This window comes from Miscanthus floridulus, chromosome 9 (genome assembly GCF_019320115.1).
Source record: "Miscanthus floridulus cultivar M001 chromosome 9, ASM1932011v1, whole genome shotgun sequence".
Lineage (NCBI taxonomy): Eukaryota > Viridiplantae > Streptophyta > Magnoliopsida > Poales > Poaceae > Miscanthus > Miscanthus floridulus.
The window spans coordinates 75,921,917-75,944,236 of NC_089588.1; the positions used below are offsets into that span (position 1 = coordinate 75,921,917).

General features: G+C 44.0%; 1 protein-coding gene and 1 long non-coding RNA gene across 3 annotated transcripts; one reads left to right on the forward strand and one right to left on the reverse strand.

Annotated features, from left to right (window-relative positions):
* Nucleotides 1-9,002: 9,002 nt before the first annotated feature.
* LOC136482175 (indole-2-monooxygenase-like) lies at nt 9,003-11,140 on the forward strand. The gene is made up of 3 exons (XM_066479406.1): nt 9,003-9,595; nt 9,680-10,132; nt 10,200-11,140. Exons 1-3 carry the CDS (start codon nt 9,053-9,055, stop codon nt 10,821-10,823), a joined length of 1,620 nt encoding a protein of 539 aa, XP_066335503.1. The 5' UTR covers nt 9,003-9,052; the 3' UTR covers nt 10,824-11,140.
* Nucleotides 11,141-14,729: 3,589 nt separating this feature from the next.
* Nucleotides 14,730-16,262, reverse strand: LOC136482176 (uncharacterized). Of its 2 annotated transcripts, XR_010765001.1 has the most exons (4): nt 16,157-16,262; nt 15,229-15,363; nt 15,020-15,106; nt 14,730-14,929 (listed from the first exon to the last, which is right to left on the reverse strand). It is a non-coding gene; the product is annotated as an uncharacterized lncRNA (long non-coding RNA). The 2 variants fall into 2 exon arrangements; XR_010765000.1 differs by lacking the exon at nt 16,157-16,262 and having other exon boundaries at nt 15,229-15,407.
* Between the last annotated feature and the right edge of the window lie 6,058 nt (nt 16,263-22,320).

Below are 22,320 nucleotides of genomic sequence, written 5' to 3' on the forward strand. Positions count from 1 at the left end.
TATTCAGTTTTCTTTTCTTTGGCAGCAAACTAATCAAACTGGTAAAACAAACAAACCAGAGTAGCCATTGTTCATCAATCCAGGGACGGACACAGTAAAGGACATGGGTGTACATATGTACACCCAATAATTTTTGCCAAAAAAAAAGGGGGAGGGGGAAGACGAAGTTTTGTAGGTAAATACACAAAGAAAACATCGAAGTTTAGAGGCAAAATACACGTATACTACACTTGTAATTGGAGATCAGATCCGAATACAGATATCTTAAGCTAGGGTTTGGGTGTTCGGTTTCGCACAGCAGGAACGGAAGAGAAGGGGTGGGCGTACCTATTGGGTGTTCGTCGCCGGCGAAGGGCCAGAAGATGGGGACCTGGGCACGGGCCTACGGCGTCGGCGGCGGGATGGGAGCTGGCAGAAGTTGGGGAGGCGAGGTGAGTGGTGGGCGGCGGCGGTCAGGTAAGACGGGGAGGGACGAGGTCGGGGGCCTGGGGCCGCGCGCTGGTCAGTTGTCGGCGTGGCGGCGGCCAGGCGAGACGGGTCGGGGCCAGCGTCGCGGTCGGACGCGGGGGTGGGGTGAGCAGTATGAGCCCCCCAGAATTGTTTTCAGTCTTTTCAGTAGTAGAGAGGTTCACAGTGTCTTGCCAAATGAGACTGTTGTTCTCCAACTTGCACCATCATCGGCTTCAAAAAAAACTTCCACCATCATCTAGAAAGATGACTTTTGCTCATTTTGAATAAGTCATACATGCCCAAACCTTTTTTCTCTTGGTTCATTAGTAATGTTAGTTTGTTCAATTAGATGGTATTTCTTTTTCATCTTTTCGCATTGCCAGAAAAAACCTCTTTCTGATAGTGTCCTTCCTTTTTTGTAATATAGTTTTGCGAAGAAGTAAATAGAAATGGCAAGAGTAGGCATATTTACTTAGGCCAGAGCTAGTCAAGATAGTCCTGTCCCCAATGGTAAAGGAACAACTATCCAACCTTTTCAACATTTCATTAGAGGGGTTAGGCAGTCCAAGATATGGAGCCCAAGCTCCTAATAAACCCTAGATACTTGATGTCCAGTATCCAATAGCACCATTGAACATATCAACATAGTAAACAGGTTTACCTGTGTCATGATTGACCTAACAACCTCACTTTTCGTAAACTTGATTTTGAGCCTAGACATGGCTTCATAAAATGATACAAGTAAAAAAAAAGTAAGGATAGAGGCAAGTTTCCTTCTTGCTGGGGATGGTAAAATCATATAAGTAACTTTCAAAGCATTTTATATTCAAATAAGTCCTAGAAAAATTATAATATGATGGTTTTAGCTGTGAGGGACAGCCACCGCGAGGGTTCTATTCTAGCCCACCAAGCTAGCATCTTGAGTCATCCCCTCGATTGACGTGGTGCTAACTCATAACTAATATATACTCATTATGTTTCATAAATCATAAATATATTTCCTTAATGACTCATAACTAATGATCTTTACAAACCATTTAAATTTATATTAATAACCAGGACATAGATTTTATAAAAAAGATGTTATTTGTAGATAAATTTATACATTTAACAAACACATTGGCATATATACATATATTGATAGTATAATCATAGAAAATTGAAACACGTTAAGAAATGGAAAAGGTTAGTGTAGACCAAAGGTGATTATTATAACTCATGTTGTTTCGGATTCCTTTCGAGTAAACAATAATTATATGGCTTAAGTATTAATATCTTCTTGAGGTTAACACTGCTATCTCATCTTAGATATCACTGCAAGGTCAACCACTGATCTTAAGTGACATGGTGCAAGTTCTAAATAACCATTATTCCATTATAATATTTAAGAGTGTAGCATGTGTCCTAAAATCATTATTTTGAATAAAATACAAAATGAGAGTTAATAAAAGATGCAATAAACACATGAGTTTCAGCTTAACTTGGGACTAAAAAATTTATAGCAACTAATAAGATTAAAATTTGAAAAGATAAAAATATAGATTTATGGCATCCACTACTAGATTCAGGTTCTTTGCCGAATGCCTGAGGCACTCGGCAAAGGTCAAATTGCACTCGGCAAAGAACACACGGCAAAAAATTGATCGGCAAAGATCTCTTTGCCGAGTGCCCCGGAGGCACTTGGCAAAGAAAAGCGACCGTCACGGCGCCGGCCCCGTTCACGGTGGCTTTGCCGAGTGCCAACCCTGCAGGCACTCGGCAAAGATTTTTTTATTTTTTTAAAAAAATTTCTTTGCCGAGTGCCCCCTGGCCGGCGCTTGGCAAAGATTTTTTTATTTTTTTTTAAAAAAAATTCTTTGCCGAGTGCCCTCTGGCCGGCACTCGACAAAGTTTGAATTTTTTTTTAAAATTCTTTGCCGAGTGCCCTCTGGCCGGCACTCGGCAAAGTTTGAATTTTTTTTTAAATTCTTTGCCGAGTGCCCTCTGGCCGGCACTCGGCAAAGTTTGAATTTTTTTTAAAATTCTTTGCCGAGTGCCCTCTGGCCGGCACTCGGCAAAATTTGATTTTTTTTAAAAAAAAAATTCTTTGCCGAGTGCCCTATGGTCGGCACTCGACAAAGTTTGATTTTTTTTTAAAAAAATTCTTTGCCGAGTGCCATGGTCATGGCACTCGACAAAGCTGGAAAAATGGTTTTCCGAGCGCCCATTTTTCCAGCTTTGCCGAGTGCTGTGACCATGGCACTCGGCAACGGGGTCCTTTGCCGAGTGCAACACTCGGCAAAGTGACCCAAAATGGCAATTTTTAATTTTTTTAAATTCCATCATGACAAATAAATTCATACAAACATATATCACATATATATCTCATCCATCACATATATATCTCATCCATCACATATATATCTCATTCATCCACACATCCATCCGCACATATCACATCCATCACAATATATATCACATATATAATAATAAGTGTTCAAGTCCATCTAAATAAATCCACAAGTCCATCAAAATCCACAAGTGCATCACAAGTATATCACAAGTCCATCACCAAGTGAACAACAAATAAAAAAAATACAACGTGCACTCATCTCGACCACTGCGACTGTGGTGAAGGTCCATCATTCGGAGGTGCATGGGGTGGATTATTCGAACCACCGTCAGATGGAGACTGCACAAAGGAGAAAAGATTGCATGTAAGACAAGATTATTTGGATAGCTAATCTAGAAAGGTAGAGGCCATACAAGCAAAGCACAAACGAAAGTAAAAAACTTTCATACTCACAGGAGTAGCTGCAGCTGCAGAACGCAGAGGCGGAGGTGGAACCAATAGCCCAGTTGGCAGGGAGAAGCCCACACGTTGCCCAAGCCCTTGTAGGAACTCCGTAATGTCCATCAGCCTCTGCGTCTGGGCCTACCGCTCGGCCCGCTCGGCCTCTAGCTGGGCCACCATCCTCTGGTGCCCGGCCTCCAGCTCCTGATGTTGCCTCATTTCTTATTCTAGCCGGACCTGCAATATTTAACTCCAATGTTTCAGTAATGCAAAGCTAATTAAGGTGTGTAAAGATCAATGTATGACGAGTGAAACAGGAATAACCTCGAGTGCGTCGACCCGGTGCTGTGCAGCGGTCGGGCGTGTGCGAATAGCCAGGCTCTTGCTCGTGCTCCGTGCTCAGATCTAGGGGAGAGAGGGAGTAGAAGCCGTGTCGATGACTCCGTCGCCAAGCCAGAACCGCCCATGCTTCTTGCCTTGCCCCGCCCTCATGACGGCCTCCATCGAAGTCCTAGGTGCTCGGATCGTGGTCTGACCTATGGAGCGACCTCGCCACCTCAGTGTACTCACTGATGCGGGAGTGGACGCTCGGGTTCGTGTATGCCTCGGGCGGGTCCTCCAGGTTGAAGGAGATGTCGGACGTCGCCTTGCCCTTGTGGGCCATACACCATGCCTAGAAGTCCGAGCAAGCCTGGCCACTATGTGACGCAGATTGCGAGAAAGACAGCACGATGATTAGAAATTAGGCAGAACTGAGCGTCACAATAGATAAATGAATTCGCGTACCCAAGCTTGTTTGTATCCGGTGAGGCTGCGGCTGCCTTGATGGTGTGCTGGACCTTGTATCTACAAACGACTGTCTCAAGCATCCTTGTGCATCTTAAGGTACTCCTCTTTGAACCACCTCTCCACCATCATCGCCCAGCACTCGGGATAGGCTTGGCACCACCAGGGAATCATCTACACGTCATCAAGTATTGGACATACAAGAAGATCAAATTAAACCAACTTAATCTCAAAACGAATCAATATTGATGTTCTTCATTTACCTCAAGGTACTGCTCTCGGGTCAGCTGCATCTCTCTTGCGTCTTTCTTGGTTTTCCTCTCTCCAAGTTTCGACCCGTAGTAGGTTACGATGGCCTGGATGCGCACCTCATGATGCATGTCGGTGATGAGTTTTTTACAGGCTTTGGTAGTCACCTGCTCCGCCCTGGCCTCAAATCCCTCCTCGCATCTGTAATAAGTCTGCATACAAAAGCGATGTATCCATTCATTATTTCAAGAAAAGTCCAATGAATGCGACGTATTGAGCAATGTTGTGCGAGGGAGACTTACCCAAAACTCTGCCTTCACCTGTGCCGCCTTGTTGGGGTACTCCACATCGGTGGCGACGGCGTAGTGGTCAAACGAGTAGGCTGGCTACGTCTTTGATGTGTATGTGACAATGCCGGGGAAGTGTTGCCTGCACAAAAGATCCATGATGCCGTTGACTAGCCGTGCACAACCACCCGACACAACCACCCAGTTCCTGCACAAGTGATTAAGAAAAATTATTAGTTTTTTCGTCATATCATATGAAGTAGTGGTGATAACATATAAAGTTACTTACTTTTGCCCTTCGGGGCGAATCACTGGGCGTTGGTGAGGAAGCGGAACCTATGGGAGGCTCACGGGACCTCGCAAGTAGACACTCAAAGAGGAGTCAGAGGAAGCGGAACCCGTGCCTGCCGCCTCCAACTCGTCGTCCTCATGCGACCCCTCCTTCTCGTCCGTCTGCCGAACCAGCTCATTGTCTGACTCGTCCACGGGTGCCACCTCCTCCTCTGGCTCCTCCTCATGCCGCGTGGGAGGAGACGGCCCCCTCCTACGTCTGGCGGTCCTCCTCCTCCTCCTGTCCAATCCCTCCGGCGCCCTCTCCGCCTCCTCCTACAGCCGGCTGCGTCTTTAGTAAATCGAGTTCACGGACCTATGACGGTCGCCCGCCATCTTTGTTCAATCACCTGCAATAAAAAAGAAAAACAAGACATAATTAGAAATGGGTGCAAAAATGAACAAAACATAATTACAAAAAACATAGTAATACATGTATTAGAAATATTTGCAAAAATGAACAAAACATAATTACAAAAAACATAGTATTACATGTATTAGAAATAATCTTTATGATTGAGATTAGCTGGATCATAGGTCTCGTAATCACTATCAACATTGTCCAACTCATCAACACTATCTGAAGGAGGAATGTTGTCTTCATTGTCATTGCCTAAACGTAATCGCTCAAGCATTTGTATGTCCTTCAGATTTCGCACCTCGTCTCCATCGTCCTCGTCATTATCCCTTTCATTGTCTACTTCCATTCCTATCTCTTTGGTTAAGTGTATGTCAAACCTCCCTTGTAGGCCCTGTTCTTGATAGAACTCTCTATCATATGTGTTTGGGTTAAAGTTGTAATCTTCATCGTTTGGGATAGGTAGTTTACCGTGTGGCGATACCTTGTGCACAATAGACTAACCCTTAAGATGCTCGGCGTCTTTGCACGCATATGACGTATAATAAACCTGGACGGCCTGTTGAGCCACAATGTAGACATCTTTTCCTGGATAGACGGAATCCTGTCGAATCTCGACTAGCCCAAGCTTAGGGGTCCATCTCGTTACTCTAGGATAAAACCAGTGGCATTTGAATATGACAGGAGTAAGAGGTTTGGAACCATAGAATGATAGTTCGTAGATTTCTTCAATTCTTCCATAATAGTCGAGTCCATCAGTGCCGGACGTAACAACTTCGCTATTTGTGGTTTTTTATTGGGCCGACTCTGCTCGTAGCTTGCTGTGTGAAAACGATATCCATTCACGTCATAACCAGTAAATGACTTGACCCTAACGGCACAGCCGTTTGCAACCTATCTCAGCTTATCACTTATAGGCGCATCAGTTTGGGCTTTCTGTTTGAACCAACAAATGAAATTAGGGCTCCCTGGTCCCGCACCCTGTGAAAGAAGGGTATCATTTTCTTGCGGGGTAGGTTGCCTTGATCCATGCCAGGATTGACGAAGAAATTCCCTATACCAACGAGAAACAAGGGGGTTGGACGAAGAAACAAGGACATACGACGAAATGAAACAAGTTCGTTCAGAACTTACCCAATGAACGGCTGCACCTCGACAAGGTTGGTCAACACATATAGCATGATACTACGCCACTCTTCATTTTTCAATTGCTTAGTGGTCGATGCACTTGCGCTTCTGAGTTGCTCTTGGAAAAGGCTGAGGTTCGATTCATTTTTGTCAGCATTGTAACGAGGGGGTGGATTATAAACGCTAGGAAGTTTCTCAGTATAGTATTTCTCTGTGAAGTTCGACACCTCTTCTAGAATATATGCCTCTGCAATGGAAGCCTCAATTTTTGCTTTATTTCTACATTTTTTGCGAAGAGTCTTCAGACATCTCTCGATTGGATAGCACCAACGGTTCTGCACGCCCCCCATCCATGCCTCATACGGGAGGTGCACAATCAAATGCTGCATCGGCAAGAAGAAGCCGGGTGGAAAGATCTTCTCCAACTTACAGAGCAACACGGGTGCCGCTTTTTCCAAGTCATCAATGACGGTCCGAGAGAGCTCCTTGGCACAAAGCTAGCGGAATAAGTAGCTCAACTCTGCCAGCACTTGCCAGACATGCTCCGGGACATAGCCTCGAACCATCACCGGAAGAAGCCGCTCAATCCATATGTGGTAGTCATGACTCTTCATCCCATTGACTCGCAGAGTGCCTAAGTTCACTCCCCTCTTTAGATTCGTTGCATACCCATCAGGGAACATTAGCGTCTTGATCCATTCAAGTATTTCCCTCATTTGGTCCTTTTTCAAGATGAAATCGGCCTTAGGCCTTCTCTAGGTCTTGCCATGACTAGGAGGCTGCATCTCTTGATTTGGTCTATCGCACAACGTTGTCAGGTCCACTCTAGCCTTAGGGTTGTCCTTAGACTTTTCAGTGTCCATGAGTGTTGCCCAAAGTGCCTCGGCGATATTCTTTTCAGTGTGCATTACATCAATGTTATGTAGCAGAAGAAGGTCATCGAAATAGGGAAGCCTCGTCATGCCCGAGATATGAGTCCACATATATTGCTCACCATATCCCACAAAACCACCTTCTTCATTGGGCACGAGAGCATCTATCACATATCACATGTGGAGATGTCCTGGTTTGTAAGCATCGTACGTGACAACGTGCACTAAACCTTCTCAAATTTTTATCATAGCCTCCATATACGATATCACGACATCTCAACAAGTTTCATGATTTTTGGACTTCGTTTGCTTTTTATAGAATTTAAAAGCACTTCGCACGCAAGTTCGCGGTCATGTTTCGTGAACAAGATGTCCGAAATTTTGGGTCCGTTCCTGGATATGGCCTCACACTACACTCAGTAACATGACTATCATTTTTGAATCATTAAATTCCATTATTCGTACCACGTGTAGTTCAAATTTATATTTTTCGAAAAAATTCAAGTAAACGAAATAAAGTAACTAAATATATAAAAAAGCCACAAAAAATCTCCAAATTCTAACTAGGTGTTCCTGGTACTTTAAAAGGGCTGCACAAAAAATTTGGAGACCAAAAATAAAAAAAAAACTTTGCCGAGTGCCGGGGCATGGCACTCGGCAAAGGGGGTCTTTGCCGAGTGCCAAGAATAAGGCACTCGGCAAAGAGGGTTTTGGATTTTTTTAAAAATATCCTCTTTGCCGAGTGTCTTCACAGGGGCACTCGACAAAGACATTTAAAAAAAAATCTTTACCGAGCGCTGTGTCAGGGGCACTCGGCAAAGTATTTTTTTTAAAAAAATTCTTTACCGAGTGCCAGATCTGGAGCACTCGGCAAAGTATTTAAAAAAAAATTATTTGCCGAGTGCCAGATCTGGGACACTCGACAAAGAAATTAAAAAAAAAATTATTTGCCAAGTGCCTAACAGTAGACACTCGGCAAAGAAGGACGTGGCCGAAACCGTTACGCGGGGCAGCCTATGCCGAGTGCCGCGCTTTTGCCGAGAGCCTGACACTCGGCAAAGAAGTCCTTTGCCGAGAGCTTTTTTTTGCCGAGTGCCCGGCACTCGGCAAAGAATGTCTTTGCCGAGTGCCCGATTTTTGACACTCGGCAAAGCAGTTTACACTCGGCAAAGATCCAGTTTCCAGCAGTGATCATAAGATACATACAGCAAGAAGAGCCACGGTAGATTAAGCTAGTGTTTGAACTAAATGCATATTCAAAATACACATAAGTGACTTGCATAAAGAAAAAAAATATGAATATAGGTAAAAAAAATCATATAGATTAACATACTTTTCACACCGGAAGCTCCAACCCCTTTTGATCCTTAGATCTAGCGTAAAATAGAAGTTGTCCTGAGTCAATTGTGAATGTCAAAATAAAGGAAGGATTCACATATAGTCAGGGTTCCCAATTGTGAGTGTCATATATAGAAATTTACTGTGCACGGCTTGTATTTATCTCAAATCGAACCTTGACTATATGTGACGCATGTTATGACGATTAACGTACCTTGATGCTTGCATGATTGTACTGAACGATATTTTGATCGATTGAAATGTACGCGTCAGCGAATATCGACCCCATACTAGTGGTCAACGATTCCACAAACTAGACAACATTTCGTTAAACGACATAACATCTTTTTCAGTATCTTTCGTTCCATTCCACAAAGTCACGTTTCCGTAGCCCACCGGATTATCTCACTGTTCTAATGAGACGAAGACGTATCTATATATGGACATATATTTCTATCTACCTCACTAACCGGCAACATCCATGGCGTCTCATCACACGAATGTGGTATACCAATTATTCATGGATGCGACGACCACACCTCTAGCACAATGGCAATGGCTACTCTTGCTGCTCGTCCCTTGCGTGCTGCTGCTCCTACTCGCCTCCCGCCGTCCCCTCCACTGCAGCAACGACAAGCAGAGACGGCAGCTCCCGCTGTCCCCTCCGGGACTGCCTATCATCGGCCACCTGCTCCTGGTCGGCGACCGTCCGCACATCTCCTTCCGTGACCTCGCCGCCAAGCACGACGACCGCGGTGGCGGCGGCCTCATGCTCCTCCGCCTCGGCACGGTCCCGAACCTCGTCGTGTCCTCCGCACGCGCGGCGCAGGCGATCCTGCGGACGCACGACCACGTCTTCGCCTCGCGGCCGGCGTCGTTGCTGTTCGACGACCTCGTGTACGGGTCCTCCAACGTCGCCTTCGCCCCCTACGGCGAGCACTGGCGGCAGGTCAGGAAGCTCGTCACCACGCACCTGCTCACCGTCAAGAAGGTGAACTCGTACCACCATGCCCGCCAGGAAGAGGTAACAATTATTTGTTCACTGTTCATCATGCATGCATATATATGCAGTAACATTTATTATTTAATTATTCATATATGATAACAGGTGCGCCTAGTGCTGGACAAGCTCAGAGACGTAGCGGCCATGGAGGCGGAGGTGGATCTCAGTGAGATGATGAACGCGTTCGCCAACGACATCATCTGCCGTGCTGTATGTGGCAAGTTCTCCAGGGAAGAAGGCCGGAACAAGCTCTTCCGCGAGCTGAATCACACCACCACTGTTCTGCTGGCAGGATTCAATCTGGAAAGCTATTTCCCAGGGCTTGCAAAGTCGCTAGGTGTGTTTGTGAGCAACAGGAAGGTGCACCAGGTACACAAAAGATGGGACGACTTGCTTGAGGAGATCATAAGCGACCACGAGAGGAGGCGCCGGACCTCCAAGAACGGACATGGTGAGGGCGATGATGAGCAGGAAGAGAGCACACACTTCACCGATGTGATGCTCTCTGTTCAACAAGAGTACAATATCACCAGAGATCATATCAAGGCCATCTTGATGGTGAGTGACTAGCCAGCTAGATTTTTTTTTCAGTTGATCTACCTAATTAAATGACGCATATCTATAGGACATGTTCGAGGCAGGCACGGCCACATCATCTTCAGTTTTGGAAGCGGCCATGGCCGAGCTCATGCGCAGCCCTCATCTCATGACCAAGCTACAAGCCGAGGTGAGGAAGAAGACACCGAAGGGGCAAGAAATGGTCAGGGAAGAGGACCTACCAGGCATGCCCTATCTGAGAGCCGTCGTGAAGGAGACGCTAAGGCTACACCCACCTGCTCCGCTCCTCGTGCCCCACCAATCCATGGCGGACTGCGACGTCGACGGCTACACGATCCCCTCCGGAACGAGGGTCATCATCAACGCGTGGGCTATCTCTAGAGACCCAAGGTCATGGGAGAACCCGGAGGAGTTCGTGCCGGAGAGATTCGTGGATGGTGGCGCCGCCGCGGACCTGGACTTCAAGGGAAATGACTTCCAGTTTACGCCGTTCGGGGCGGGCCGGAGGATGTGCCCTGGTATCAACTTTGGGTTGGCTACGATCAACATCATGCTGGCAAACCTCGTGTATTGTTTTGACTGGAAGCTGCCGGCCGGCGTGGAGAAGGAGGACATTGATATGACGGAGGTGTTTGGATTGACGGTCCACCGGAAGGAGACGCTCATCCTTGTCCCCAAACCACATGCATGATACATTACTATCGCAAACGCCATGCGACTGGTGATGGAAATTAAACAGAGTAGATCTATGAGGCCAGGGCATTGATTAGTTGAAGTTTATGCACAATAATACAATATCTGTAGTGTAGTTTACACCGCCTCAACAAAATTCGCCTAAATGAGCAAAACTTCACTTCGAGTAACGAGCATGAAAATCTGGCTCTATTTATGCCTCAGGGTAAGAAGTTGAGAAGTCCTATCCCGATTAACTGAAAACAAAGTTTCAAGGTGTACCTATTTTGTGGAAATTAATGGGGTTACCTCGTGTGGAAGTGTACCTATTTTGTGAATGCCCCAACTAGCATCCGCATCTTGCCCGACTTGTCCTTCTCTGAAAAGAAATTTTATTAGACCAAAGCCTTGGTGCTGCTTATATTGAAAGCAACCATGTAACTACAAGGTTCGGCATAATATACATATAGAGCACAGCGAGGATAAAAATAAGCAGCTAGGATACATCAACAGCACTGTTAGCGTCCGGATGTCCGGACGGACGCCCGCTGGCACCCCCTCCCGCTTTCCACGCGCATCCCATATGTATGTGTAACACCCGATCTACTTTTGAAACATCCAGATGTAACACTTGCAACGTACAAAAAAGACAGATGAAAAACTTAAAACATGCATCTGAAACACTTGCAAAAACAATTGAAAGCCATTCCAAACATACGCAACATCCAGATAAAACACTTGCAACATATGTGTGAAACATATGCAACATCCAGATAAACATGCTTGCAACATACGTCTGAAAAAACAGATGAAACATTAGGAACAAACACTTGCAACATACATGTATAACCATTGCAACATATGCCACATCTTGATCTACTTTTTCAACATCCGTGTGAGACACTTGAAATATACCTCTACAACACCTGAAATATTTGAAATGTACACTTGTAACATGCATCAAATGTCGGTGCGGCCTCCTCCGCTGTCTACATCGGGGCACCGCAACCGTAGTTGGAGGCAAGGCGGGATGGGCTTCTATGCCAGGGCCTATTTCGACGTTGTCAGGCGGGGCAGGCGGCGGAGCAGGAGTAGCAAGGTAGGCGCGTGGAGCAGCGGCAGGAGCAGGCCATGGTAGGTCGCTTCGGTGGATGACGTAGGGCGCGGCAGTGACGATGACATAGAGGGCAGGTTGGTGCTAGAGCAGGAAGCTTGGATGAGAGGGGATCTATGGCGGTCTGGATTTCGCGCCGCCTGGCATGGTCACGAGTGAACGCCGTGACATGGAGGCAGAGAGGCGGACAGAGCGGTGAACACCGCGACAGGCGAAGTGGGGAAGTTATCGGTCGCAAAGATGGGGTAGTAGGGGAGCATGCCGGTTTCTTGTTGGGCCGGTTCTCTGCTTAGGCCCAGGAAGACAACATCCGATCATCCGAACGGCCTACTGAAAGCATTACCGATACATCAATGGCTTATAAGCTCAAAAGAAAAGCGAGGGAATGCAGTAGAAATTAGGCTACGCTTCTACTTCTAGTCTACCATCTTTAGAATGTCACACCTCTAGTCAACTGAAATTTATCACCACTCTATTCCACCATGCCGATATTTAAAACCTCCTTCAAAAGACAGACTTATAAAGTTCTGAGTCACCAACAAAAACTCCTTCAGCTTCAAGAAGATCTTCCATACGTAGCCGCCCTTGCAGATCTCCATTCAGCAGACCATTTTCACCACATCTTCAAGCCTTCCTGCAACTTCTTGATCGTGTCCTCCATCTCGAGGCTTTCCTTGGGCTTCAGCAACCTCTTCTATTGAGTTAAGAAACCCAAAACCTTATAAGCAATTACTTTAGGCGACTTAATCAAATGGTTGTTAAAGACCCAGTTATTCCTAGTTTTCCACAGGTTCCAGACTACACTGGCTAAAACAATAACAATATGATTATCCCTAAAGGAGTCCTGGCCAATCCCCATCCATTGTGGAAGTGTTGGACAGAGGTTGGTCTTTCACACCACCTTAGACTCACTCTAACCCAAACCTAGATCATCTGGGCAATGTGTTACAGTTAAAAAACAAGTGAACTCTGGTCTCGAGCTTACCACAATACTTGCACCTCTCTGATCCCTTGCCTTTCCTCTTTTTCAGCTCCTCTCCTGTCTACACTCTATTGTGCCAACACAATCCAATGGCAATGCAAAAGAACGACAAAGGGAAGAGAAATGCTAACTGCAACAATTATTAGCTATCAGCAGAAAAAAAACTACTTTTTTTGTCCCTAAATAAGTGTCATTCTCACTTCTAGAGAAGTCAAACTCTTTTAACTTTGACTAAATATATATAAATATTAATATCTATAGCACATAATTAGCATCGTTAAATACATCGTTGAATCTATTTTCATAATAAACTTATTTAGAGATATAAATATTGTTAATATTTTCTACAAATCTAGTCAAACTTAAGAATGTTTAACCAGCACGAATATCATAGCGACACTTTGGGAATGGAGGGAGTAATTTGTAACAAGCAGCTGCAGTGGTGGTAACGGGTGGCTATCAAATCCACCCAGGATCTGGTGTCGGCCCGCCACACCACTTATTGCCTTCTGCCGTTTGATCTGCAGGGTCAGGGCCTAAATACATTCAGAGTTTATTGTTTTGGAAAAAATATATTCATATCAAACATCAATGCTCCGAACACTCAGAGTTTAAAGATCGTTCTGGTGAATCAGTAAGTTGGTCTTCTGATTTTAGAAATTTAGACTGCTAAGTTGGTAACTCAGCAGCTGCGGATGGGGGGCCGCCCTGCCCTCAATCCACGCGTGCCCTGCCCTGGATCTACGCCTCCTAGCCTTGCAACAGCGATGCTGTAGGGTTGAGATGGCGGACTAGAGAATAGGTGAATAGTCCTTTCTAATAATTAATCGCGTCGGCTAATCGAAACAAATGCGGAATTAAAACCATCGGTCTAGCCAAGACTACACTCCTCTATCTAAGTTTACAAACACCTTATAAAGATCCTAATTAGACAACAAAGGTACCGGGCTAGCTAGAGCTCACATAATCAATTCTAGAGTAAGGTCACATAAACCTATGCACTAGTACTTTGGTAACCGGGGGAGCTCCTACACAATCTAGTAAGCAAAAACACAAAGCCACCTAAACTCACTAACAAAGCTCAACAACAAGGCTACACAAGCCAAATTATAGAGTGCAAATTACTTAGCTACACAAACTAAATAATATGACTAATAAGGTTACTCAAACCGAATTAATCACGCAAGGGAGCTACTTCTATGCTACACAAGCAAGAAGGCAACTAGCAAGCTACTAAAGTTAAACTAGTCACAAGAACAACTACACAAGCACAATGTATAAAATGTAAATATAAGCTTGTGTTGCGCGGAATACAAACTACCAAGAAGATGATGAAGACAATGTTGACACGGTAATTTTCTTTTGAGGTTCACTTTGTTGCCACAAAGCTACGTCCCCATTCGCTACATCACAACACCAAGATTAGCGATGGACAGTTTGACGCTAAAAGCGGCTACAGCGACAGATAATCTGTCGCTAAAAAGTTATAGCGACAGACTTCTATAGACGCTGTAAAGCCTGTCGCTAAACATCTTTAGCGTCAAACAATATTTTTAGCGACAGACAGTCGGCTGCCCTGAATATTTATAGTGACTGTCAGCCCGCTGCTACTCTTTAGTGACAAATAATCGGTTACCACTTTTATCGACAGATTATGTGATGGTACATTTAGCTTCACCGACAGATGGTCCACTGAGATAGTTTGAAATGGTTTAAAAAAAATAAAAAAACTAAACTATCAACAATTATTAAGAATGTCACACTGAGCTTCACAAAGTTCATTCATCGTCACACAACAAGGACTCTAACTTCAATAAATACAAGCAGCTTCACAAATTTGATCAAAAGTTTACAGTAGCTCATATAGATAAGCTCACCATCTCATTTATTTCCTCTAGATACATACTCAAGCTGATACATCAGGTTGTGTGGATTTAAAATAGTGCTACCACTAGCACTAAGCCTAGAACAATCTACATTGGACCATCTGTGTGATACATCAAGCTGATACATACTCAAAAGGATATTGCTGCAAAACAATAATCACTGTCAGAAAGAGGATCAGTTGACGATATAGCCAATCCTAGAAAGAAAATATGCTTGGAGGATCAAGGAATACCTAAAATAGTGAACCTGCCATAAACCACAATGTGTCAAGCTCATTATACTCTCTCCTTATTGCCTCATCTCTAGCAACAACTTCATCCTGCAAACATATCATCTACGTTAGGATATTAATGTTCTTATAGAATATTGAGTAATCCTTCAACATCAAAAAGAAATAATGTTATATTGAGAATTGAGATACAACAGAGTAAAACCACTAACCTTCAAGGGGCTTCCAGTAAGGTAATCCAGTTCACTTTCAGTCCATAGAAGTGGTGATTCAACAGCTAGCTGCCCCCTTCCTCGATGTCGGTCAAGTTCCTTAATGTAGGGGTACCAAAATGAATCCTTTCCTTGCTTTTTCTCATACATGAGATACAATGTCAAGCATGCCAGCTCAGATAACTTATTGTTTGTTAACAACTCAACTGCATGGTTCAAAAATATCAACAAACTAAGAAAATATCTGTGACATATAAATCCGTTACTTTTATCTTTGTGCAAATGGGCAAATGGCACAAAATTGTTGTGACACAGGTGGGTAATTGTTACCATTGAAGTAGTTATTCCCTTTAGGGATAAAAAGTTATAAAGAGAAATATCGTTAACATAAAGCACAGAGAACTACTGAACCAGAATTAGCAGTGGACTGCACACATCACACAAGCAAAATATACAACAAGCACAAATGCATTTACAAGGATGAAACAAAAATATCACATCAATTTTTGATGCATTCATGCTTCAACTACCTGTTATCTTGACTAATAACAAAACAACCTAATGAAAGATGCAGACAACAAATGCAATGTCATGAAAAAAATTATGAAAACCGAAACAGGGAAAAAAGGTAAAGCTGTTTTGCATTTCTAGTAAGCTACCAAGTTCCAAGTCAAGGTACAACATTTTGAAACATGATAGATGGGCGCGTGAGCAAGGTACAACATACTCAACCAGGCCGACTACAAGAACAATCTACAAAAGTTGTCGATGGAGTCGACAAATGCAAAATAGAGCCTTCTTCAGTTAAAATAGCTACTTAAAACAAAATTCTCTTGGTAGCAGCTTAAAACAGCAGAATAATGAACTGAATCAAGCTAACTAAAACAAAATTCCAGATATTGACTAAGTGGCTAACAATCATGCATACCAAATCTGCAACTCTATTTTCAGTATGTCTAACTGAACTTACGAAGCCCAAACTACATCAGCTTCCTGCTGTGACCAAGTACGGAGTTTATCCAAGAAATATCGCCCTGTAGGAACATAATAGCATAGGATATCAGCAAACCATATTGCCATACATTAAGAAAAGCAAGTGTACTTACATTTCAGTATGTCTGACAACTAATCCAGTGCCAATTGAAGAGAATGGTACTGTAACAACTCTACATATCTACATAAAGTCACACTATTAATCAAGTTGAAAACGCTGCAGATGTCTAATCTATCGGTCCAGTGAACCGAGATCTATTGTGCCAAGGTACTTACCACGACTTGGGTGGTGTAGCTGAAAGTGAAGACGTCACGCTTGGTGAGGAGCTTGTCCACGAACGGCTCAGTGACGAGCAGCACCGCGGACTAGTACGGCGACGACTGGTATAGCAGCTGCGTCGAGGAAACCTTCAGCCTCCTCTGGATTTGGTTGGTCAGCTTTGTTCAACACAAGGTTAAGGATGACAAGCCAGCATGTGGATGCAGTGTATGCAGGGTGCATGAAAGACTGTAAGATCCAGCAGCTCGCTTGGGTGCTGAACTGGTTCATGTCAGAACAGCAAGCACAAGGATACAATCTATCCGACCAAAAGCAATGGCTTGCAAACAATTTACAGAATGTATGATTCTTTGTCCAAAGGTAATTCAATTTAGCATCCCATAAGCAAAACAAAGTACATATACTAGGAACTGAAATGTCACTATATATCAAAGCCGACAATGCCACAAGCAACATTTTAATGATCTTAGTGGCTGATGCCACTTTCCGTTGCCATAGATATTTGCATGCATCTGTAATCTTGTTCTTGCTAAAATTTTAAAGAAACAAAGCTACCACGCACACAGTGATGCAGTCCATTTATTAAAGATAGCAGCACCAACTATCACTTCATATGATATTCTAGAGTCAATATAAAATTTGAGATGCAGATCCACAGTCGGCAGGAGACTTTTTCATAGAGCCACTAATATTTCACAGTGAAGCTTCATATATGCTCTAAAATAAAAGTCAGGGGCTGTCATAAGCTAACAACCTAGAGCTGTTATGAGGAAAGCTTAAATTTTTCTCCAGACCATCTCATGAAAAAACAAGCTTAATTTTTTAACTAGCAAAAGAGACAGGCATCCAGCGTTGGAACAATAGGCCATATTGCAGAGCTCGGGCTTACAAGCTCGGGCTTGCAAAGAAGAGGAAGAAATAAGATCCTTGCCTTATGAGCTCCGACTTGCAGAAGATCAATGGTGGCCCCGTCCTTCATCTCAAACCTAGTTGGATTAATACTATTAGTGAATCATTAACTTCTGTGGCTAAAGGAGCAGCATGCATATGCATGGCTAGGAGTAGTTTGCAGGAATGGATTGATAAAAGTAAAATTAGTACAGGCAGCAATATGGGAGCCACTAAGCCAATTACTAAGGAAATGCACATATGAAGGTTTTGATCTAAGTAAACCTTCACAAATTAGGACATGAATGACAACAAACTGAACTCACAAACCTAGTTGGATTAATACTATTAGTGAATCAACAGAACTTCAAACTTTTATTAAGCTGACAAGAAAAAAACAAACCACAAAGCTGACGATTACCTTTTTCAATACACAGAAATTACACAAACCACAGAAGTTAGGTTTGTCTATTCGACCTCACCAGAGTGGATGTAGCCGGCGGAGGAGGAGGAGCTCCCTAGCCGCTGAGGTCACCACGCCCTGCATCGATCTGGGTTCCAGGCCCCGTGCCGCCACCAGACTTCATTACAACATGTGTTCAAAGCGCTAGCCTTCTCGGAGCCAACTTATATCCCTACATGACCACAAAATGAATGAAGTTACAAAATAGGCTGAGAACATGAAGAGTTTGATACTGAGCTTATATGAAAAGACATCCACAGTTAAATAGCCATTATAGATTACGACACCACACCTGATTTCTCCTTTCTTAAGGTGATAACATGCATAGTTAATAGAATAGCAAATCAGCAAGCTACAAAGAATACCACTTTTGTATCACTAAGCTATTGCTTGAGCAGTATTTGGCAAAACAAAAGATATGATAAACCATGACCAAGATATAAGAAAGATATCTAAGTTTGACAGCATTAACAAGCATTCAAAATTCTTGCAAAACTGGAGTGTAGCGATCTGTTTTTTTTCTTCCAAATATGGCGGACATGCATACTCTGCGGTACTAAATCTTTGCACGCCCTTCTATTGCAGTAAAAAAAATGAAATTTTTACTTTTCCTCTGAAATACTTCAATCCATTACTTGCTTAGGCTATTAGTCATGTCTGTGTTTATACACTTTCAACATTTCATGGAAGATAGCATTGCATCACCTATTGAGCTCCAACAAGTGATGTATGTCCTCACAAATTTTGTTTATATATATGAATACAAGCAAACATTATGAATCCCTATACTTAACTGTAAAATAAATTCTGCTGAAGTGCTTTCTAAGACAATTCCTTGAGATTTGTTTTCCTTTTCCTATTGTATTATTTGTAAGCATATCCATGCATTAACCCCTAAAGGAAGTAGGCAGGGGCGTGTGAGTACATGTACCTGTGAGATCGAGTTTTGCCGGATGGTTGCAGCAGTGGCCATGGAATGAAGTACCGCATGCAGTGGAGGAACGGTCGAGCGTCCTCTGCCGCCGCCTACTCCCGGGCTTGCGCTCACTGCCACTGTAGCTGCCTCCTCCTAACCACGTCCTCTCTCACCAGATCCAACACGCCTTGGGGAACATATGGCCGGATCCATGCCTCCCTCATCGGATCCACGCCGTGAGCCCCGTAGCCTCATCCTCCTTGGATTTGCTGGGCCGCCACTGCCTAGATCGATGGAGGGGGCACAGCCACACCTTGCGGGTTGCGTGCTAGAACACGGAGTGGAGGCGCGAGGGTTGGGAGGGCTGAGCGAGCGCTGCGGCGAGGGGAGAGGATGAGGGAGAGGGCGCAGTCTGGAGGGGGAGAGGAGACAGTGGCGGCTGAGGTCAGAAAGGAGTGATTTTTGGTCTAGGGTTTCGGTAGGGAAAGTCTTTTTTATACTTCGTGGGTGCAACGAAGGCCATTGGATCTTCAATCGATGGTTAGCAATTATGGGCTGAACATAGTAACGGGTTCATTTGAGGTTTAGGCCCATTGCTGTGTTGTGTTACTTTTATTTTTAATTTCTAGTAAAGTTCATAGTTATTGTTGTAATAAAATTTTAAACTATAAATGAATTCAAATGAAAAAATTGTATGCTACAAAGTTTTAAAAATCATCGAGATTTACAACTTTTGTTTTGGCCATTTCTCTATCCGGCTTTGTTTCAACAATTAAAATTTTGAATTTCAAAATATGAAAACTTCAAATAATATTATGAGAAAGTAAATGATTTCAAATGAAAAATTCATCAAAAATAAAGTTGTAGAAACCAACGATATATACAATTTTGTTTTAGTCATCTCTCCATCCGACTTTGTTTGAACAATTCAAAATTTGAATTTCAAAATATGACAACTTCAAACAATATTTTGATATAGTAAATGATTTCACATGAAAAGGTTGTAAACAATAAAGTTATAGAAGCCAACTATATCTACAACTTTTGTATTGGTGATTCCTCCATCCGACAAAGTGTTCGACAAAGTTATAGAATTTTGTTTGAATCCTATTGGAAGTACGCACAGTTCAATTTGGAATTAGATTCGGTAAGCACGTAGAAATTCATTTAAACGATAGAAAATACCAAACAAGTTCCAAATTTTTTGAAACTCCTCCAAAACAACGCATATGTAGGCTATTGCTTGTTAAAAAAGTTTTAGAGTTTGAAAGGTATTTTCCTAAGATAGCATCACAATGATCATTCTCTATGTAAGCGGGTGCGCGAGCTCAATGTAAGCCAGGTGTGCGAGCTAGGTGGGGGCCACTTCTTTTTGGTGACAGACAGATTGACGGTACACCTCTTTTTAGCGACAGACAGTTCAATGTTAAATATGATTACCTATAGTGACCGACAATGAGTCATTAAATGAGAAATTAGCGACAGATCGTCTGCGAGCTCTCTTTAGCGTCAGATCATCCATCGATAAATATAATTTTTAGCGTCAGATGTCTAACGGTGATGTGGTGTTGTGGTGTAGTGTATTGTGTTGACCGCTCACTTGGTGGTTCGGCGGCTAATTGGCATCACCCGCCAAGCCCGTACGTCGGGCACCGCAAGAACCTACCCCGAAAGTGAGGGTAGCTCAATGACACGCTCAACTAGAGTTGCTCTTCGCTATTCCCACGGGGTGAGCACAATCTCCCTCACAAATCCTCCTTCGGAGCACCGCACAATCTTCTCGCGTTCTTCAATGGAGTCACAAGCTACCAAGCCATCTAGGAGGTGGCAATCTCCAAGAGTAACAAGCACCACTGGCTTGCAACACGATCACCTAGTGCCACTCGATGCAACATCATGATGCAATCGTACTAGAATCGCTCACTCACTCGTACCAAGCTCAAGTGAGTTAGAGGGCTCCCAAGTATACCTACACAAGTCACCAAGGCTTAAGGGTGCTAAGCAACCAGCCCAAGTCGGAGCTCCACCTCTATTTATAGCCCCAAGCCAAATAGAGCCATTGGAGCAAAGCTGCTGGTTTCTGTGAGGGCACTGGACACGGCGGTTCCCCTCCCAATGGTCAAATTCCAATGGTCAATGGACAGGGGTGGCGGTGGCACCACCTTAGGGGTGGCAGTGAGCACCCAGGACAACCTCACAAAAACACCATCCTCGAGAAAAATAGGGCGGTGCACCGCCATCAACATAGCAGTGACCATGGCGGTGATCCCCTCGCCTTCCCTTGCTCTCTGCTGAAAAGTGGTGGTGCCCTAATGGTGCACCAGACATTCTATGGCGGTGCCACCGTCCTTCCCATTGCGGTGCACGCCAGACACGGCGGTGATCGAGTCACCCACTGCTGCTCTCGGCCTCGGTCTAGTGGGCACCACCCTAGGGGTGGCGTTGCCACCGGATAGGCAGTGGTGGTGCCCCCCTAGGGCACCAACCAAGTCCTCCCTCTTGGCCTCTAGGTGGGCACTGCCCTAGGAGTGGTGGTGCCACTAGACCAGGGGTGCTGGTGCCACCTAGGCAACACTTAAAGCCTAGTTTCGCCTTCTTTTCTTCACCAACTTCTTCACCTTTGCAAATGTGCTAACACCACCAAGTGAACAACACCTTGTGCACTTATGTTAGTTTTTCACAAACATTTTCCCAAAGGATTAGCACTCTTTTCACCACGCCACTTGATCCTAGCAACGATGTAAAGTTAGATCACTCGAGTGGCACTAGATGACCGATATGTAAACAAGTTTGCCCCTCTTGATAGTATGACCATCTATCCTAAACCCGGTCATAAACTTCTCTACACACCTATGACCGGTGAAATAAAATGCCCTAGGTTATACCTTTGCCTTGCGCATTTCATTCCATCTCATGCAATGTTGATGCAACACATGCACCAACATGATCAACAATGATATGATCCACTCTATATCATCATGTGATCATATTGGTTCATCGATCTTGACTTCACTTGCTCTTCACCGTTGCTTCGGTCCATCGATATCAAGTCATCACTCAACTTGCCCTTCACACTTGCAACTGGTCCATCAAGCCAAGTCATGTCTTGATCTTCTCTACCTTGATCACATGACTCAATGTCATGTCTCATGTGCAATGAGCTCCTTCATCATCACATGTGCAAGATTTGCAACAAGTCTAAGCTATTTCACCTCTTGGCATATGTTGCTCACACACATGTACTTGTGGACTAATCACTTGTGTACCTCACTCAAACACATATTAGTCCACCTTGGTATGAACCCGCTAGGGTTGAATCCTGAACTTTCGATGAGAGCGCGTGGGATAACTCGATTGGTGGATGGAGACAATGTTTATGGCCCGACTACAGCCTTCCAAGCTGTGCCTTAGCAACTGATACACCACCTCCAATGGCTGCCGCGATCTTGTGGAGCGCGTCACCCGACCACTAGGGCACTCGTCCTGTAAGAAATCAAAGAACTAGCAAGAACAAGTATAACAAGTACTAAATTTACTAGATGAAGATGAAGG